The following is a 19,286-nucleotide window of genomic DNA, read 5'->3' as shown; positions in this document are numbered from 1 at the left end:
TGGCTTTCTAAAGCTAAATAACATCAATATTGTTAATATCAGAAAAGTGGAAGACGTGGGACTCTGACAAGGGAAATTAATTTCTGTAGCTGCAGCGTTGGTTCGCTGCTCTCCTTGAGGAACTAGCTGAGGAGCACAGAGCGCTGCGATGCCAGAGTGCCTTCTGCCGCTCTAGCAGTTACTCCGCAGGGTCCCGGCCATGTGCGGGGACGGCAGCGCCGGTGCTGCCCCGCACCGGGAGAGGCGGTCGCGTCGGAGGACACTGTCGGGCCCGCGAGTGCCCTCCCGCCGGCCCCGGGAGGCCGCGGCTCCGCCCGCGGGGCGGGACGGGCGCTGCCTTGGCAGCCGCCGGGACGCGGCGGGCGGTGCCGGTGAGGAGGTGCCGCCGCCATGCCGGGAGCCGCGGCCTCGTTCCCGGAGCGGCGCGCCCGGGCGGCGCCCCAGGAGCGGCGGCGGAGGGTAGCCCCGCTGGCGGCGACTCGGGCGGGGGATGAGCCGCTTCTCAGGGGCATCTTCGAGATCGGCAAGAGGAGCTGCGATGTGGTGCTGAGCGCCCGGCGGCTCCGCTGGAGCCCCATCCTGCCCGAGAGCCCCACAGGTGGGACGGGACGGGACGGGACGGGACGGGACGGGGCGGGGCGGGGCGGGGCGGGGCAAGACAAGTCAGGGCAGGGTAGGGCAGGGGTGCCGGTCCGGGCGTAGCGGAGGTCCCCGCGCTGGCGGGGCACAGGTGGCCGGGGGCTCTCCGGGCAGGGCGGGCCAGAGTCACCTTTAAACGGGATTACAGTAAAGTGGTTAAAGGCAGTGGTGTCAGGCACGTCTCTTCCCTTCGAGGTTACTCTGGTGACTAAAATGAAAAAGAAATTGCTCGCAATGCGATGAGCCTCTTGTACCTGACCAGCTCATTCTGGCCAGAGCCTTTCCTTCTTGATGGGTCATAGGTAAAGGACAGAATGCAGAGAGGTTGTTTTTATGGCCTCTTAGCCCCAGGCAGAGCAGTAAGAGGATTTGATTATGTTTCTTCTGCATCAACTTTTCCCTGCTTACTCTCTCTGGCAGGTACATAAATTAGACCACAGAGAGGAGGGAATGGTTTTGTGTGATGCACCTGTGTCTTGGGATGAGGCTTCTGTGGCAGGTCATCGCTGTGCTGTGCTGTTCACACACACTTGAAAAAGGGCAGTTAAAGGATTTGATCAAGTAAAATAAATGATATGTCGAAGTTTTAGAAGGAAAAGAATGCTCCTTGAACTTATCCATATAGTAATTTTTCTCCTAGAAATTGTGGAAACATAAACTTACTTTAAAAACTGCACACCCTCTCTTAAGTGTGCTTATTTAATTTGTTGACCTCCAGTGCTTGTGTGAAGGAGAAATTAAAGTTGTATTCCGAAATGCAGTTTACAGACAGTGTATTTGCCTTGTGGTATGGCATGATTAGTTTATCCAGGCAAAAATACCAGGTTTATCTTAGTAGTATTTTGGACAGAACTTAAGACATCATATAGATAAGGTCCATTAGCCATAAAGGCAGCATAGAGAGAAACAAAGTTTTGTTCACATATGAGTTTTCCCATGTTATGATAATCTTTTCAAGTCTGTATGCTGCAGAGGCTTGAGAAGGATGTGAAAACATTTTCAATGCTGCTGCAAAGAAACACTGACATGCTCACAGCTGAAGTCATTATGCTTCATTTCATGTAACCGTGTGGGGATAGCAGAGCTACTGAAACTAAACACTTATAGTGCCATGCACTGTGCCTGACTCCTACCCTCTGAAAAGCATAACCATGTTAATATAGTCTTGTGCTCAGACTTAAATACCTGCTTTTCAGCAGGACCACTGAGTTCTGATGACCCCTGCACTGGTGCATGTGTACAGTCCTTCCTCATGTGCAGCCAGTCTGGATGCCTTAGTAATGCTGTAGGCTCTCTTCCTTCCCCTTTGGGACTAACTACAGGCCTCTGTGTATGTGATCTGTAGTATGAGTTATTAATTATTTAGGTCTTTGTGTAGACCTCTAATATGATTGCCACTTTATGTTCTGGCTCCTTGTATGTAGATTGAATTTCCATATATTAGGAACTAGGGTACATGATTGTCTTTTAATTGTCACTAGTGAAGGATTTTAAGGTACAGACAGGAAGAATAAATTTTGGTATCTATTGCTTCATGCCTTTAGAGATGGGGAATATATTCTGCAGTTTGGGGTTTTTTTTTTGTATGTGTGTTCGTTTGGGATTTCTTTTGCTTGGTTTGTTTTATGTTTGTTTCTATTTCCTAGGAAAAATTCGGCCCCCTAAGTTGCTACTCTGTGTAACATCTTTTCATCCTTAAATTACTCATGCAGACATTGGAAACTTTTTTAGGTGCTTCAAGGTAATGAAGTAAGCAGGGCTTAAAGTCAGATATAGCAGATGGCTGAACTTCCGGAGTCTTACAGAAAGCAGCATTGATGAGTTGTTGTCAAGTGCATCAGGATTTGGGCTTTTACTGAACATGTATTAAATATATGCTGCTATGTCTTTCTCTGACAATATGGTTCTGTACTATGTAATATTGAGGTGCTGAATATTTTGGATTTTGAAAGGCTCTTAGTGTCCTACTTCTTGACTAGCTGCAGTGGAAAAGGCAGTGGTGTCTTTTACCTGAAGGCTATGGTAGGTGATGAGGGTTTTACTGTAGGATTTTCAAATTCTTAAATGTTGAATACTGATATTGAAGATAAATGGTTTTCCAGTTTTTCTGTTGCTACAGATGCCACAGTTATGTAATCTGCTGCTGTTCTAGGATCTCTTGGAGAATGAAATAATTTTAAAAGGAAAATTATTAGTCTGTTTCTGAGGCTCTTTTGTGCTTCTGTCCACTTGGTGATGGGAACACAATGATTTACCTGAGCAGCATTCTAAAGAATACTTGTGACTCCTTGCTTTGGGCCAGCATGGCTCTGTGTGTGCCCGCCTGTGACTGCAGGGGAGCTGAATAAGACCTGGAAATATCACTGTGTGAGGCTTGTTCCTCTCAGAGGAAATGAATTCAACAGAAATCTTGTCTGTTTTTCCTTCCATCTGGGATATGGTAGGTCAAGGCGGTTTTATGTCTGCAGTTGCAGCAGTCAAATATGGATTTTGGAGCTTGAATGTCTTTTTTCTCCCTCATTCTTGGATCCCAGTAGCAATTAACCTGTGTAAGTGTAGGATCTGTACTAGTGCTGAGAGGAGCCATGTGCGTTATGGTCTCGTTCTTAAGTACAGCAGTGCAGCGTTCAGAGGTGGTTAACAGCTGTGTGGGCAGTTCTTTCCACTGGGATTTGGCTTATGCATGCTTTCTCCAAAACAAAATCTTCATAATGTAGTTTGCCTTAGGCTCAAAGAGGTCAAGTCAGGTCTTTGCACTTTGCCAGTAATGCTATATGTCTTCTTCTTGGACTTGTATGTCGTAATTCTCCCTATTTTAGGAAAAGACCTTTCTTGTATGGCAATTGGTGCAGTCTGTCAAAAATCAGACAACCGGCTAGTCACTTTATTCCCTTTTCCCTAACCTCCCATCCCCAGTAGTTCCCCAAATGTATTTCCATCTTGCTGAAGTTGTTGTCGTTCCCAGTCCTGCAGTTTCAATTGTATATTTTTGCTTTTGTATGTTTGTGGAGCCCTGGATCCCTCAGCTTCTAAACAGAATGTAAATCTCCAGCTCGAAGTTCCCAAGCATGCAACATCTGCTGTGCCTGGGCCTGGTCATGTCCCAATGATACATGCACAGTTCTGCCCCACCGGACTGTTCCTGTGAGGCCTTAAGCACTGTAATTAACAGGAGGACTTCCTTCTTTACTCTCTGCAGCTTCTGTCTCCTACAAGTTTTTGACTACCCACGCTTGCTGATGATTTTTGATGGCTTCCTCTACAACAAAATCTTCTCCCCTCTCTAATAAGCATGGCACCCGTTATGAATTCTTTGTGTTCTTTACTATAAAAAAAGCTTTGGGCAGAAGTAAGGCCTGTGCAGGCAACTGGATGTGAAGCCTGGGGGAGAGTAAACAGGTCAAGTGGGAATTTGTTCAGAGTGAGGCACGGCTCAGCTGCCCCCTCTGAAATGCTGCAACTGCAGCCTGGGCGCGCAGCTCAGCTGAGCTTTTTCTCACCAGTGCCAGATACCCTCTGACTCGTAGCTGGTTGCTTTTACCAGTGTGGTGGTTGGTGCAATGAGAGAGAAGTAGAGCTCACAGTCAGTAGTTGCTGTTTTTTTCTCTAGCTTCCTTCTGTGTGGCACTCCTCTGCAATAAATATCATCATGGAAATTAAGGAAAAGGCTAGATAGACTTCTCTGTCTATTAATAATCCAGCACTGACCTGTAGAGCTTCTCATTTTGAATGCTGTTTCAAAACTATAGCAGAGCAAGTTATCCTAAGTACAGACTTGAATTTTACATAGGATTTTTAGAAGATCACAGAAGGTCAGAAGAATGATTGAATGATGGGGAAAAAATATTTACATCTAAGAACAAACAGGGTGGATTTTTTGTGTGTGACTAAAGTTTAAAAACTAATGAAATGTTTGGAGGATTAGCAGCAGTGGATGTGGGAATCATTTGTATTTTAGAACAGTTCCAGTACAAATAGTCAAATCCTCTTTATGTATATGGCTTGTATTTTGCTGTTGATTGAGAACTTTAATCCTGATATTTTTTAAAGCCTTCAGCATGTTTTTAAAGATTGCCATGGAGTTTTCTGATGAACAGTAATTGCAGTTTTCCAGCAGATTTCTGCCAGATAGAATTGGTGACAAGACTGATATTTGTTCAGTCATTCACAATTATATCACGTCTGGAGGCTTTTGATCATTATGAAAAACTTAATAAGTATAATTTGTTGTGTGTGTAATGTACTAGACTGAAAGGTTTATGAAGTTATTGTCTCAGACTGGCAGCTTAAGTCTGGACTATTTGTATAATAATAGCAATAATTTGGATAAAACTTGATTTTTAAATATAAGTAATTGAACATACTTTCTAAGTTAATTGAACAATAAGAAAATAAGATCTGTGGAGCATTCCAGAGGTTAATTTAATATTGAATATGTATTTTGTAATGAACTAAAAAAGATCATAAATATATATTTTCATAATGAAGCAAAACAAATCAATGTGTTGTTTAGGTACAGTATTGTTATCTTTAGTAAACTATAGTTCTTGTTGATATTCATCTAAGGTATAGATTTATAAATATTCTATATAAATGCAGCAGTAAGGAAAAAAATCACTGATGTATTTCAACAGTGAAAGAGTCAGCAATAAAGGACTTAAAATTAATTCCGAATGCATAGTGGCCTGTTGCCAAGGCTATTTAGGAACAGATGTGGCTGAAATAGATACCAATAGTCTGTTTGAGATCTCTAAAGTAAGACATCTGTCAGTCTATCGGTCAGTCAGGAATAATGGAAATGGAAACAGGCTGTTACAAAATGTGAATCACTGAAGTTTTACATTGACCAAATTCAAAGCTTATGATTCTACTTTTGATTTTCTACTTATGATTCTACTTTTAATTTCTCTAAGTGGCTTATCTATTGTCCAAACAGGAAAACTATTTTTAAGGAAGAGACATAAAAATAAATTATATGAAGTGTAACAGAGTGAGATGTTCAGGTGTCACATTAGAATATGACTTTCAGGAGGAAAGCACACAGTTTTAAACAATCCCATGGTGTCTGAACTTATAAATAATTAAATATAAATAACTTTAATATTTTTCCAGGAAGTCCATAAAATTAATGTCTTTTAGATAAATGCTACATGAAAATTACAACCTATTGTGGAAAATGAAAAAAGTTTATGGAAATGGGATATAGTAATTAAAGGGGTCTTAAAATTAGTTCTTTATTTCAGGACACTTTTAAACATTATGCCTTGATTTTCTCTGTGTCTTTTACCTTTTATCAGAAGAGCTGTTTGTGGCTATGTGTTTGTGGAACATCTTATAGTGTTACATGCTTTCTGTTTTTTCTTGTTTTTCAACTGTGATGGGGGTGAGCTGATTTATTGAGGAAGTGTAAGGGTTTTGGTGCAGTGCCATGTGGATGTAGGAGGGATTAGTGGGTACTGTGGAGAGGGATAGGAGTGAATGAAGGGAACCCTCAAGCTGTTGCTGGGCTGGTAGTAAGACGTGTAGGGTGATGCTGTAGTATGAGGTGTGTGTGATACAAGGTAGAGAAATCACTGGAGAGTCAGACGAGTCAGGTGATGAAGTAAGGAGAGGTAGGATGCAAATTCATTTAAAAAAATGTTATCAAAGTTCAGTCATTTTCTTGTTCATAGAAGAATTGACAGCTCTTGACTATGTTCTTTGATGGCCTTGCTTATGTAGCATGATGGAGAATCCAAAAGTGTATATTAAAGAAAAAAAAAGTTGATATGCTAATGAATCTTTGTCCATGCTAGTGATATTTTCATGTCCACAATAGTGCTGTAGGACTACAAGTTCATTTGTCAGTGTAAATTTATGTTCTTTTTAGATCATTAGAAAAATTATACAATAAAATCCCTTATCTAAGGATAAATCTCATATCTCAGTATTTTAATTGTCCTGTTCTTTGGCCCTTGAGAAACACTAATATTTTAAACTCCTCTTACAGATTCAAATGCTGTTGTAGTTTTTCCCTGGTTGTCATTTAATGATATCGTCCCTGAATTTGTATCCCTCTATTATGCACCTTTATGTCTTTTCTTTTGCATCAAATGTTGCCAACTTACCTTGAGTTTTAAGTGCAATTTATTGGAAAATACCTGATTTTTTTTTGCAAGCATAATTCCTGAAATCCTTTCTGGTTTTGGTAATGTCTACAGGAAACTATTACAAAATCTGATGACTAGCTTGACCACTTGAAGTCTGAGACTGCTGCCTGCTTTCTTTGACTATGTCTGTTTCCCTCCTTGTACTGTGTGTAGGATGGAATTCTGTTGCACCTTGTGTGGGATATTTGTGGGGATCATGGTGCCTAATGGGGTCTTGTGCTATGGAAAATCTGTCTAAATTTGCTTCCATAGTTATAGCTGTTCATGCTAATAAATGTCTTGCAAGAGTATCATATTCTGATTTCTGTTTTCTTTATTTGTTGTCTTGGCAAAAGACAAGCTAGATTAAGGCAATTCTATCTTTATTTTACAGCAGCAAAATAGAAATAAAATTAAAACAGGAACGTCTGTCATCTGCTCTTGTTGGAGTCATAAACAAAACTTAGAAAAACAATTTTCCTTTCCTTGTAAATATCTTGTTCACTATGTATGTTACAAAAGCATCAGGTAAATAATAGATGCTGTTGCAATTATGCAAAACCCCAAAAAACAGGCATTGGATAGAAGAAATCCCTTTTTGTTTGCTGTTCCATTTAGGTATATCCAACTGTATTATGCACTGCCTTTAGAAGCAATTGTTTACTTCAGTACTGCAGTACTTGAAAAATATTTTTATCTTAGTATTTATGAAAAAGCTTAAATGGCTGAAAACCTGAGAACATAACCTGAAGAACTGAGTAGTCGTTGTACCTTAACATTAGTAGGTTGTGAAATTAGTGTTTTCAAGGAAAGCAGTGGTCCTGGGTTTTATGACTATGTTGTAACAGTATGTGCAGACAAAAAACCATAATGTGTTGAGTATCTGATACATGTATTACCATATTGCCATAAGGAACTGCTATTATGTTAGACACCAACTGATTGCGTGATAGTGTTGGATTTCTCTCACATATGCTTATGTTTTTGCACAGATGATCCTTTAGGAACATCTGCTAGTTTTGTGGTGGTATCTGCTGTTTTCTTTCAAAATTTGACCTTTTTGGCATTTAGTACTGTGACTGCTATAGAACTGTGTTTGACTAGTATCCTTCTCTAAATTGATTCCTGTCTCAGACATTCACTGTCAATTTTTTGAGCTAATTGTGTTTCACCATTTTCTAATGTACTGCAGAGTTGATAAGCATATTTTTTTAACTACTGACTTAAAATAGGTGATTAGAATGCCCTCCTTCCAGCTATTTAGGGGGTTTCAAAAATACTTGTGTTTGCAGGCTAACAACGTGAATGGTATTTCTCAAACTATTTCACTGGGGAAGAAGTTTTGAAACTCTTATCTTGGTATTTAGGAACTTCATATTTAGAGCAGATAACCCTTTGAACAGTGAAACAAAGTGTTATAAAAAAAATAGAAATTGTAGGCCTGAATTTTCATGTGAGCCTTGATGCCTTGTAGCCTACCTGTAAGGGATTCGATGAAAGACAATTGTATTTCTTATGTTTAAAAGCTGGAGCAACCTCCTGCTTCCCCAACTTTTTACTTAATTGTCACTGTAGGAATATATTAAATCACTGACAAAAATTGTTCAGTAACTGCGTTGAACTCAGTTCTCTAGTCTAGTGTGTGACTATTTCTTGCCTGTGTTTTGCAAGTTTAAACAAACGACTCATTGCAGAATTCAGTGCTGAACTCTGAATTTCCTGGCTTTTCCCTATGTAAGTGATGTCAGATGGTAGGTAGTTAGATGCTTTTCAGTGCAGAATAGTTGCTGAGGCTGTCGGCTTATTTGAACTGTGGCAATATATCTATTCTGTCAGTCCATACACTCAAGTGAATATAGGAAAGTATGCTTTGTGAGGCTCTGAAAATGCAAAGCAACAGATGTTATGTACTGCACAATTATGTGTGTCCTGGAAACAGAGCTTTGCACAGTGCAGACTGTCTTGGGAAAACAAAATTTGACATATGAATGATCAAGTTAAGGGCAACAGCAATAAATACTTAAGACTAAATATAATGCTGTTTTGCAGATACTGTCCTGAGTTTGAGTAATTAAATGCTCATTGCTATATTACCAGCCCACATTGGAACAGAAGTTTAAAAATTATCTTCTATTTATATTTTTCAGTGTTGCTTGAGTAGAGTGTAGTAGAAATAGAATAAGTATTCTCACTTAAAAATAATGTTTTATAAAAATGACAATAAAAAAAAGCCTACATAATTCTGATGAGTGAAAATTCATGTAAATAAAAGGCTAACAGTAAACAGAAAAAAATTCAAGATAACTTGCTGGCTTTCTGTGTGAAAATAGCACATCTTTGCCTGGCTGATCTGTTGACTGTTCTGAAGATGATTCAAAATGAGATTGCTCCTGTCCAAGTCCTCTCCCTGCTATACTGTTTGTTGCATGGCCTTTTGGAGACTTGTCAAGCAGCTCTGTCAAGAAGGGTACTGAAAGATTTCACACTTGGATGGGTTTGGGTTTCCCAAAGGCTACCTTGTCACATCTACATAATTTAACTTGTAGTGAGGTGATTAGCTGGGATCAAAATATCGTAGCACCAGTGAATAATACAGTAACAGTTAGATGTCTATAGATGGTGGTAACACTTATCCACATCAAGCTTTGAACAGATTTCTGGTTTCATTCAGTAAATTCTGCAGCTGACATATTCCAGGATAAGATGAAGTATATTATTATATTACCATGATGGGAGAAGCTTGTATATAGATGTCTATTTTTGACTTTGTATTGCTTATATTAAAGGAAAAAGAATGCTTCATGTGAAGTGTAATGTTTCTTCGTCACTTGATTGTAACACACTCATTAAACAAGACTAGTAGTAACTAGAGATGTTTTGGAAAACAATGTTTAGCAGAAAGAAAGAGTCTCTTTACCTATGGGTTTCTTTTTTTAACTGTAGTACAAACAAAAATAAGTAAGAAAGCTTTTTTTATTTTGCTCTTACTTTTGTTGAGGAGTTAATTATTTAAAATATGATGGAAACAAGCAGGTGGTGTTTTTGAAATGTTGTCCCTAGGTCTCACTTGTTTTATGGAAACCATTTGAGGAAGGTACACACAAAATCAGTACTGAACTTACAATGTTATTTTATATATATACACACATATATATATATGTGTGTGTGTGTGTGTGTGTGTGTGTGTGTGTGTGTTCGCCTTGCTAATGAAAAAACCAGTATCTGCTTTGAGCAAATTTAACAGTTTGGCAATATTAGTTTTATGCAGGAGCAGAGTAATAAAATAAGGTTACAGTGGAAAGAAGACTCTTCTTAAATATATTTCCCTTTGTTTAACGTCTGTAATGTTCGGGTGTTTTGTCTAATTCATGGAGTGCAGGCTGCCTCAGGAGTTCACAGTGCTTTTGGTATATTAACAATATGGTCTGAAGGGAGTAAGGAAGAGAAAAAATGGTGTTGAATTAACATGATAAAGCAGAAATGCCAGGTTTGTTTGAGGACTGTTAAAATAGGAGGGAAAAAACATTTTTAGTTTGTAGTTCTGTCCTACAGCACAGCTTCAGAGACGTGTTAGTTTTACAGATTTGACTAGGCAATGGGACAGTGAGTCAAAGAGTTGGAACAGTTAAGCCTGGTGTAATGTATTGATCTCTAATTTGAATGCTATCAGCTTGCAATAAAGGTCAGGAGCTGTAGCTGTACCATTCCTAATGTGTATGATCATAGGTTTATCATGTGGAAAATGTCATCTGTCACTTAAACAGTTGTTTGGACTATTATGTTAAGGATAATTAGAAAATAAATAGAGACTAAACCAGATGTTTTTATGCTCTATAAAGCAGCAGTTATTTAACCACATCTTGAATACTCTGTGTAGTTCTGGTGTTCTCAGCAAAGGTGATGTGAGACTGGGGAAAATTCAGGGGCTGACAATGATTAAAGGTATCGAATGGCTCCTGGCTGACAGTGATGAACGAGACTGGCACTTTTTGGTCTAAAAGGAAGGTAGCTGAAGGCCTGGACAAAGTAGATGGCAACGGCTTTCTGTTTTCCAGCATAAGAAATATGGTGCATCTAATCAGGCTGAGAAGAACCAGGCTCAAATCAAAATGAATAGGTATGAGAACTGCAGAACTTACTGCCAAAGGGTATTGTTAATGCTAGAAGATTTTGTGGATTCAGGTGGAGAAGGGAGGCCTCATTTGAGTGCTGTTGAATTGGTAGAAACCACAGTTAGTTCAGTGTCCGGAATGGAAAAGTACTAGTGGAAATCAGAATAAATGCTTTCTTTATTCCTTCTCCTCTCTTAACATCTGCTTATGGCTATGGTTTGATATAAGATACTGAGACAGATGGATGTTTGCTCAGTCCTGATTTTGTTGGTCTCACATACCAGAAACCGGTTAAATTATATTTAAATGATACTTTGAGTAAAAGTACATACAACACTAGTCTGTAATTCCACCTGTGTTTGAAATATAAAGCAAGATTTCTTGATAGAATTTGAACTTCAGTTTGCCTAGACTTCCATTTGCAAAGTACTTCTTTTTATTGGTGGAACAATACCGTTTAAAGAATGTACCTTCTTTGCCTGACAAAATATTAAGAGGTTAATTTTATTAAATGTTGTTAGGAATTATAATACATTAGCAGTCTGTATGGGACCCCAAAATTTCTTAGCCCTAATTCCCTTGAAAATATTGTTCATATAATGTTTATGATGTTTATAATTGCTATAGTCTTGGGTTGTTTTTTTATTGTTGATGTGGAGAAGGGAAGTTAAATTCCAGACATAGTGAAACTTGTATAGGATCAGAGTATGAAACCATTGCAAACCATTTAGTTTGATCAACATCAAGATGAGTGAAAAACGTAGCTTCAATATGCTTGGCTGGTATTTTTCCATAAATATCTTTGAGAACATTTCTGATGTTCACGGAAGGCAACCCTCAGTGTAAAACATCCATTTCCATTTGTTATGTCAGCAGCTTAAGGATGTGTGCCAAGGTATGGATACTAATTATATCTTGAACACAGGTGGTGATAATTTGCTTGCACTGATTCACTTTAAGGCTAAGTCAAAAATTATTGTGTGATTTTTGCATCTGAATATGCATAGAAACTAGTATTTGCTAAATTTACTTTTACATGAGCAAAGTAGGTTTAATGTTGTGATAGAGGAAAATTTACACAGAATAGTAACAGTAACACACTCTGCAAATGCATTTTGGAGAGTTTAAGATGCATCTCTGTTCATTGCTGTACAAGTGCTTTGAATATGAATTGCCCTCTGATTCTGCAACCATATGCAGGGTCTCTATGCTATGAGCAGAATTCTTACAATTTGCAGATAAGATATTTTCTTCAACCTCATAGTGGTTACCCCTGTACATATGTGTTCATATGGTGTAAATGCTAGCATTTAAAAGTTTGAGGGAGTGAAAAATTGTATGTATTATGGGAGATTTGAAGTGCATCTTTGTATTTATGCAACAGCTAAAACTCATCAGAAACTGTTGTGGTTTCAGTTTTGGGGTTTTTTTGATATGTTGATCAGTAGTCTTTCTGTTTGATTTTAGCACTAGGATTAGGAATAGATATGTAAATGTGATGCGTAGGTGCCCTTACCATACTGGAGTTAAGAGAATTTGATGGAGGATGCCAAAGAACTTGCTTAAAATAGATAGGAGATTGCTTGTTTCAAGTGATTGGTGCATGCCAGGACACAAAGCACACATCACGGAACGTTTTGGGGTGGGTTCTTTGTTGTCTTGTTTTATTTTGTTTTGTTTTTTTAATGAGTGCCTCTGTTTTAAAGCAGTTTATATGCCTTACACAAAATTATTAGATTTCTCTATAAAACTTAATATACTAATGTAGATGTAAAAGTGAAAATTGCTTCTATGACAATGGTTAATTTTGAATTTCATGGTACTTAATGTTCACATTTTATTCATAAAGCGTTTTATGAATTCTGCATGTTCTCTAAAATGCATAAACTTATTCTACTTTATGCACCAGTTATTTAACAAATGCAAATGAAACACTTTCAATTTTTGAGAATCTCATGAAAATTTCAAATAATGTTTTAAATGACTCATAACCATTTACTCATATAATTTCTGAACTGTATGACAACATAAAATATTTTAAAACTCAAAATAATAGCTTTCCCTTATAATTTTGAGTGTATTTTGTCTTTTAAAATAGCATTGTATATAATTTTCTTACAGACTAATCAGATATTAAAAAAATATTTTTTTTGGCTGCAAAACATATTATTGACCTGTTGATACGCTTTATCAGTGTCTGATGTACATGGACTGAAATTTAAATTAGCTTAAAGATATTTATCGTATACGCTTTTAGTCTGGTGCAAGTGTGTCGCAGTGTGTATTCAACAGTTCTGCTCTAAATGAAGTCAGTGTGTCCTTAGCTTGCTGCACAGATCCGTGGGCACAGGTGGACGTCTTGGTAGTGTGCACCATGCAGTGAAACACATGGCACCACACAACATGGGGCAAAGAGCACACAGTTTGAATTAGAAATCATTTTATGGATACCTTGTAAATTTGTGCTTGTTCATATAGGGTTTGTAATTTCCAAGAAGGGTGCACATGCTTTATATTGAACATTTGTGATAGAGACAGCACTCTAATGTAGTTGTCCTTACTTTGGGGAAAGAGGCCATACTGTATGAGCTTGTTTATGTCAATATTTTAATAATTTATCTTTATAACTGCTTTTGTCTATATTTATAGCAACATTGGCACCCTGTGTACAGATGATACAATCAGTGCTGAAAGGAAACTTGCATCCATCTGGAAGCAATAAACTTTTCTAAAAGACTGCACAGTGTTACTTAATCCTGTGATTTCTTACTGTGAGTGAAATTAAGGTTTGGTTCAGTTGTGTCACATCATATTGGTGTCAAATCTTTTGTGAGAGGTTTGTCATACTGTCAAGGTACAAACAAAATTTTTAAATTGATGGAAGTCTGAGAATTTTATTTCCTCAGTCACTGGTTTATGTATTACTACAAATGGAGTCAATGCTATATAATAAAATAATTGTAATACCAGAAAGCTTCCAGAGTGTTGCATTTTGTAAGCTTTCTCTTTATATGAAGGGCTAATTTGCATACTGCACAACTGGCTAAGAGTACATTAAATTTGGCTTTGTGTTCTAAGTATATTTTGTATTGTATGCATATCATATACTATAAATTATATTTTTAATATGAAAAAATATTTGGCAAAGTTAGAGAAATATGAACAGTTTCTCTAAGAAGAAGGGGGGAAATTAAATTATAAAGACAATCTCACAAAATTCTGGGATTTCTTTTTGTTGCTTTTCCTTTACATTTGTTGCAAGTGTGGGGTACATGAACAACACAGTATTCATTCATCCCTGCAGGCAAAGTGGTGCAGCCTACATTTTTCCTGTTCCTATGTGGCAACTGAGCTGAAGAGTATTGGGGTGAGGAAAGGGTTTTATGCTTGTCAGAGGATTCTGGTGGTGCTACTGCCATCTCTTGCCTTTGGGCTAGTGAAGAAGGTGCAGATATAATGATACAAAGAATGGCTGAGTTTTCTTCATAAAACTGAAAAAAACAAGTAGACCAGACATCAATGAGAATAAAGCCAAACATGTAGAGGTTCATAGATGAGCTTATCTAGAAGCTGATAAGCTATGCTTCAATACCTAGAAGCATGACTTGCCAGTATACATGAAGTACCAATATTTTACAGAAGGAAATTGTCCTATGTTTTAGAATGAGCCATTTGTCCTTTTCTCCTGAAGAAAATGTTTCTTGAAAATCTTTTCCAGAAAACACCAAAATTCAGATGTTTGAGTCATGTTGAGTTCCTGGAAGTGAGACACTGATATTCAGTGGCATGGATGATTTGTGCATCTGTATTTGAGGCTGAAGCAGATCTAGTACCAGTAAGAGTCCAAGCAAAAGTAATTATTAACTTGTATTTTAATCAAACTCAGTAATGTCATGTGGCCCTAAGAGTTTGTTTCCCTACTTCCCCTTATTTTCTGAAATGGCAGAAGTAATAGTCATGATTATGACATAAATGAGTAGGTACAAAACAGTGTGTATGTGTGAAATGTTTTCGAGGGAATGTAATATCAGGCTCAGGTTTTCTCTTTGGGGATTCTTTAGTATCTCTCAGATCTGTTAGCCCACTTATTAAGTCATGTAAGTAATTAGATCCCTGTCTTCTGTTTATTTCAGAAATCTCTCTTTAAATGGATTTGATTTTGTGATGGCTGTGTGGTTGGTCTGTGTAAGACCAGTCATTTAATCTGATGCTTATGTTTGCAGAGGTTTTACGAAATTACCAAAATCAGTGATGCTTTTCACCTTCTTGTTTCCTACATAATTCTGTTGACTTATTAAATGAAAAGCCCTGAGGTTTCAGGCACTAAATAAAAGGTTTGCTGCTACTTTTCAAACACTATTATGAAATTAGGCAGTATGTGGGCCATATTCTTAAGATAAAACATAGCGCTTTCTATAAAAAATTTATTTTCAGTGACCTCTTTCTTGCTGTTGTGTTAATGAGAAAATATAAATATTAAAAAGCAAAGTCTTTTCTTCTTGCATCCTCTTAAATGCTTCAGGTTCAGAATCACTTGCTATTTGTCTTGCTTTCTTTCAGTTAACCTTGTTGTTCCAGCATTATTCCCAGTTGATCCTCTTGTTAAGGGGCTTATTTTTAAATTCACCATCTCCCTCTAATCCTTTCTTAGAGAATGGAGGGGGAACTTCCTTAAAGTGAAACTTTTTGTCTGGAACAGTGTTGGGCCTTGTGCTAAGCTTTGGTCTCACTTTCCTCTGGAGGTATTTATTCAGTAAGCTATTTGACCTTGTTTCAAACTGCCACTTCTGATATGTATTTCTAACAAAATTCTGCCATTAGCCTGTAATTAATAAGCAAGTCATTTCGCTGCTCTGAGGGATGGATCAAAACACTAATAAAAGCTTGATGAATAGATGTCTAATGAGCCTCATTACAAGAAGAAGGACCTTTTCCATGGCCTGCTGGGCATTGAGGAGACCCAGGATATGGTGTATTAGTGTCACTCCTGAGATCTAGTCATGCTCAGAGAGGAAGTCCCCAAGCCTGGCCTTTCTCCAGGAAGCATCAGCTCCAGCAAAAACAAACTTTGAACTGTACTCAACTCTGCCCTTACGTAAGGGATTAATGTAACTGTTCCCATGTTTGCTCTGCCAGTAGCCAACATCATCTTTCATTTTGGTTCAGCCAGAACTAGGCAGTTTGGGGGTGGTTGTTCTTTTTCAGAAGTTTGGCTATTGCCATCTTTTAAAGCTGTAGTGAAGCTTAACCAAATTTTAAGTCCTTCAGAATGTGAATATGGTCCAACTCAAGACTTCAAGGGCTACACCAAATGTACTGCTCTTCCTGCAGTTGCCGTGATACGATGCTGAGCACAGGGGCATATCTGCAGCAGCCCACCTGGTCTGGTGGGAAAGGTCAGAAGCACAAGGATTAGGTTTTTAAAGATATGGTGGAGAACAGGGATTGGAATCAGTTGGTCAAGGGGTGTTGGGGGAAAGAACCATTTGAAAAGTGGAGAGAGACAAAAATGGAAAATGAGAGGTGGGAGGTTGAAGTCTTGGATAAATTTACCCATGCTGTGAATATGGTAAAATTGTCAAGAAATACCCTGAGCAAAGAATGAAAAAACTTTTCACTTTTTATAGAATGTATTAAAACTTGCACGGCTAAGGCCAGTTTTATAATATTATTTTATTTACTACATTTTGTCTTTTTAAAAATAATTTGAAAAAATTACTAAGCAGAGAAATAAAATAATGTCCTTTCTGTTATGTAATGTAAGACTTTATCCCACGACTGAGACTTGCATTGGAAAATTACTGGGTTTGTTGGTTTTTTTTGGCTAGTACCATGTTGAAAAATTGAAACCTGAAGTACAAATTTGTTCCAGAATTTTATTTTTTTAGGATGTTAATTATTCTTCATAATAATATTACTTTTAGAGGTAGTTACCTATGATGGTAGTTTAAAATATGATGACTTCTTTAAGCTGGAATAGTGACTAATACCTTTTAGTGCTGTATTAAAATAGTGTGTAATTTCTTGTCCAGTGAAATTAACTGAATGTGGCATTATTTGTAAAATGGAGTTTTATTCTGAGACTTGTAATTTTTTAAAAAATTTGTAAGATGTTACTAGAGCTCTAAAGAATTAAGAGAAGCCATTGTGCAACTTTCTGAGTTCTTGCTGATCTGTGTGATCTTTGAGGAATTAACAACTGGAAGTGATAACGCAGGAGCAGATTGCCTCAAACCATGCTGACTTCCTGCTGATGAAAGGAGGTGATCCCTGTCCTTCCTTCTTTCCTGCTGTGAATATTCTTATCACTTTGTAGCATCTCTAGCTTTGTAGGACTTGTGATTATACTAAACAACTTGTCAGAAGACTAAGCTAGGGGAAAAAGAAAATGAATGATCTACATTGCTTTCAGGAGTTTATTTGACTCAGCTTGTTTTGCCCAGTGCCAGACATGAGGGAAAGGGCTGGACTGCAGAGTCCTGGCAGGTGAGTGGAGGGTAGGTGTCTGCATTGGAAGAGGGATTAGCAGCAAGGTATTGTATTGGCTTGGTAAAATACATCACTTCACCCTCAGATTCTCTAGAGAAGGAGAATGAAAACTGGTTGTATTCCTGTCAGATGTTTTTAAGCTCAGTTTTCTGCCCTGAAGCAATACAGCTGTTGCTGCAAGTGAATAGCTGCCATTAAATAGCTGGTTTTGCTCTTCAGTGCTGGAGAAGCTGAGATGCATCTCTTCAGTCCTTTGTAGTACCTTCTGAACTTCTTCCTGTTTCCAAGGAAGTCATTACACCCAGTCTGAGAAATATGTTTTTAGGCTAGGGCTTTGCTTCCATTGTGCTCCTCTTACACCATTTAAAAAGACAAGAGTAATGTAAAACAGCCCTTCCCCAACTTGGCCCCTGTGGTACCACCTCACCTTACTGTCTGATACTTTTGGTAAACAGAATTTGCAATTTTGCCTTCTCTTTTTGCAGTAAAAGGTGCATCATAAATTTTTGCCTAATGTTTTGCATGACCTGTCTTTTTGAAATAAAAAAACCTTGAAAATTCAGGTGTTTTGAAAATAGCTTTTTTGTGTCATGTTTAGAGTTTTAAAATTAGTGCTAAATAGCCTGACAAGCTTTACAGTGATTCTTGGCTCTTCTGGTAAGAACGATCATACCTACTTCTTTATATTTCTCATTGCCAGCCCTTCTTAATCAATAAGGAGCTCAAAACTAGAGGTTTTATGAATGGTTTAGACATAATTTTTTATTTAATAAGGAATTGGACTACCATAAATAGAAAAAATGTAGGACAGTCTCATTTCTTGAAATTAGTGGGAGGGTAAATAGGAGCATAAAACTTCCTAGAAATTCATATATCCAGGCAGGCTTGATTTTGTTTGGTTTTTTTTTTCATGCTGTATTTGGAAAAAAAGTGGACATGTGCAGAAACTGTGAGTACAATTAGCGTCAAGCAGATAAATCCAACTCTAATCCTGTTTACGGTCTCCATCAGACAGATGTGCAGAGATTGATTTAGACAAGCCCTTGGCTTATAGTAATTTTTTTTTAAGTGCCATATATTCTTGTTTTGTTAGATCTTTGTTAAATGTTAAGTGTTAGTTTTTCTCCTCCGTAACGCCTGTAACCTACTTTATGCAGGTTCCCTCTCTGCTTTCATGATGACAGGGCAGCCTGGTAGAAGAGATTATCTTTATTCCTTGTAATTAAATTGACTTTTTTTTTTCCAGAAGATACAACAATGGGAAGTGGGTACTGAATTAAATAAATAGCATGATATCTAATAGATGTATACTTAAATCTCTTGCAAGAACAGATGGTACCCAATATCTTTCTAAGTAATGTGAGAGGACAGTTAATGTCCTGAAACTGCTAGCAATAACCAGTATGATGCTAACAAACCAACAGGGCTTTCAAAGTTTAAAAAACACATAATCCAACACATACTTTATTTTGAAAGTAAACTTGGTTGTTATCACATACTAGAAATACTTTAAAAATACCGCTCATGACTTAAATTTTCTTTATCTAAATTTTTTGTAACATTTTACTGCATTTGCAATGATCTTATTCTCAGTAAACACAGAATATGAAATTTATAGAATATGCCTGGGATTTTACTTTAGTAAAAATTGTCTGTCTTTGTCCTACCAGCTAGTTCAACATTTCCTCTACAACTTGAAACTTAGGGATGATGGTTTTGTATGATTCAGTATTCCTACAGTTAATATGCTACTCTGAGCTGCATCTGGAAATGCATTCCAGTAAAACAACCAGAGTCTAATACTGGTTCTGAAAGTGTAGCATTGCCTAGTAAGAATATATTATTTTAAATTTCAAAAGTTTTGACCTGCATCTGAACAACACAAGAATTTGATAAATGTAGAGTAAGAAGAAGATGT

At 37.6% G+C, this 19,286-nt stretch overlaps 1 protein-coding gene across 2 annotated transcripts in view; it reads left to right on the top strand.

The window, feature by feature from the left end:
- The first annotated feature begins 350 nt into the window (after window positions 1-350).
- The window catches only part of CERKL (CERK like autophagy regulator), a 51,806-nt gene continuing 32,870 nt past the window's right edge, over window positions 351-19,286 (top strand). For both annotated transcript variants that reach the window (XM_071562678.1, XM_071562676.1), the window contains exon 1: window positions 351-598. In XM_071562678.1, coding sequence (XP_071418779.1) covers window positions 391-598 — 208 coding nt within the window. In that variant the 5' untranslated portion in view covers window positions 351-390. The remainder of the gene's footprint in view (window positions 599-19,286) is intronic.

The sequence above is a fragment of the Pithys albifrons genome, chromosome 8 (genome assembly GCF_047495875.1).
Source record: "Pithys albifrons albifrons isolate INPA30051 chromosome 8, PitAlb_v1, whole genome shotgun sequence".
Classification (NCBI taxonomy): Eukaryota; Metazoa; Chordata; class Aves; order Passeriformes; family Thamnophilidae; genus Pithys; species Pithys albifrons.
This window is presented reverse-complemented; position numbering and strand designations above follow the sequence as displayed.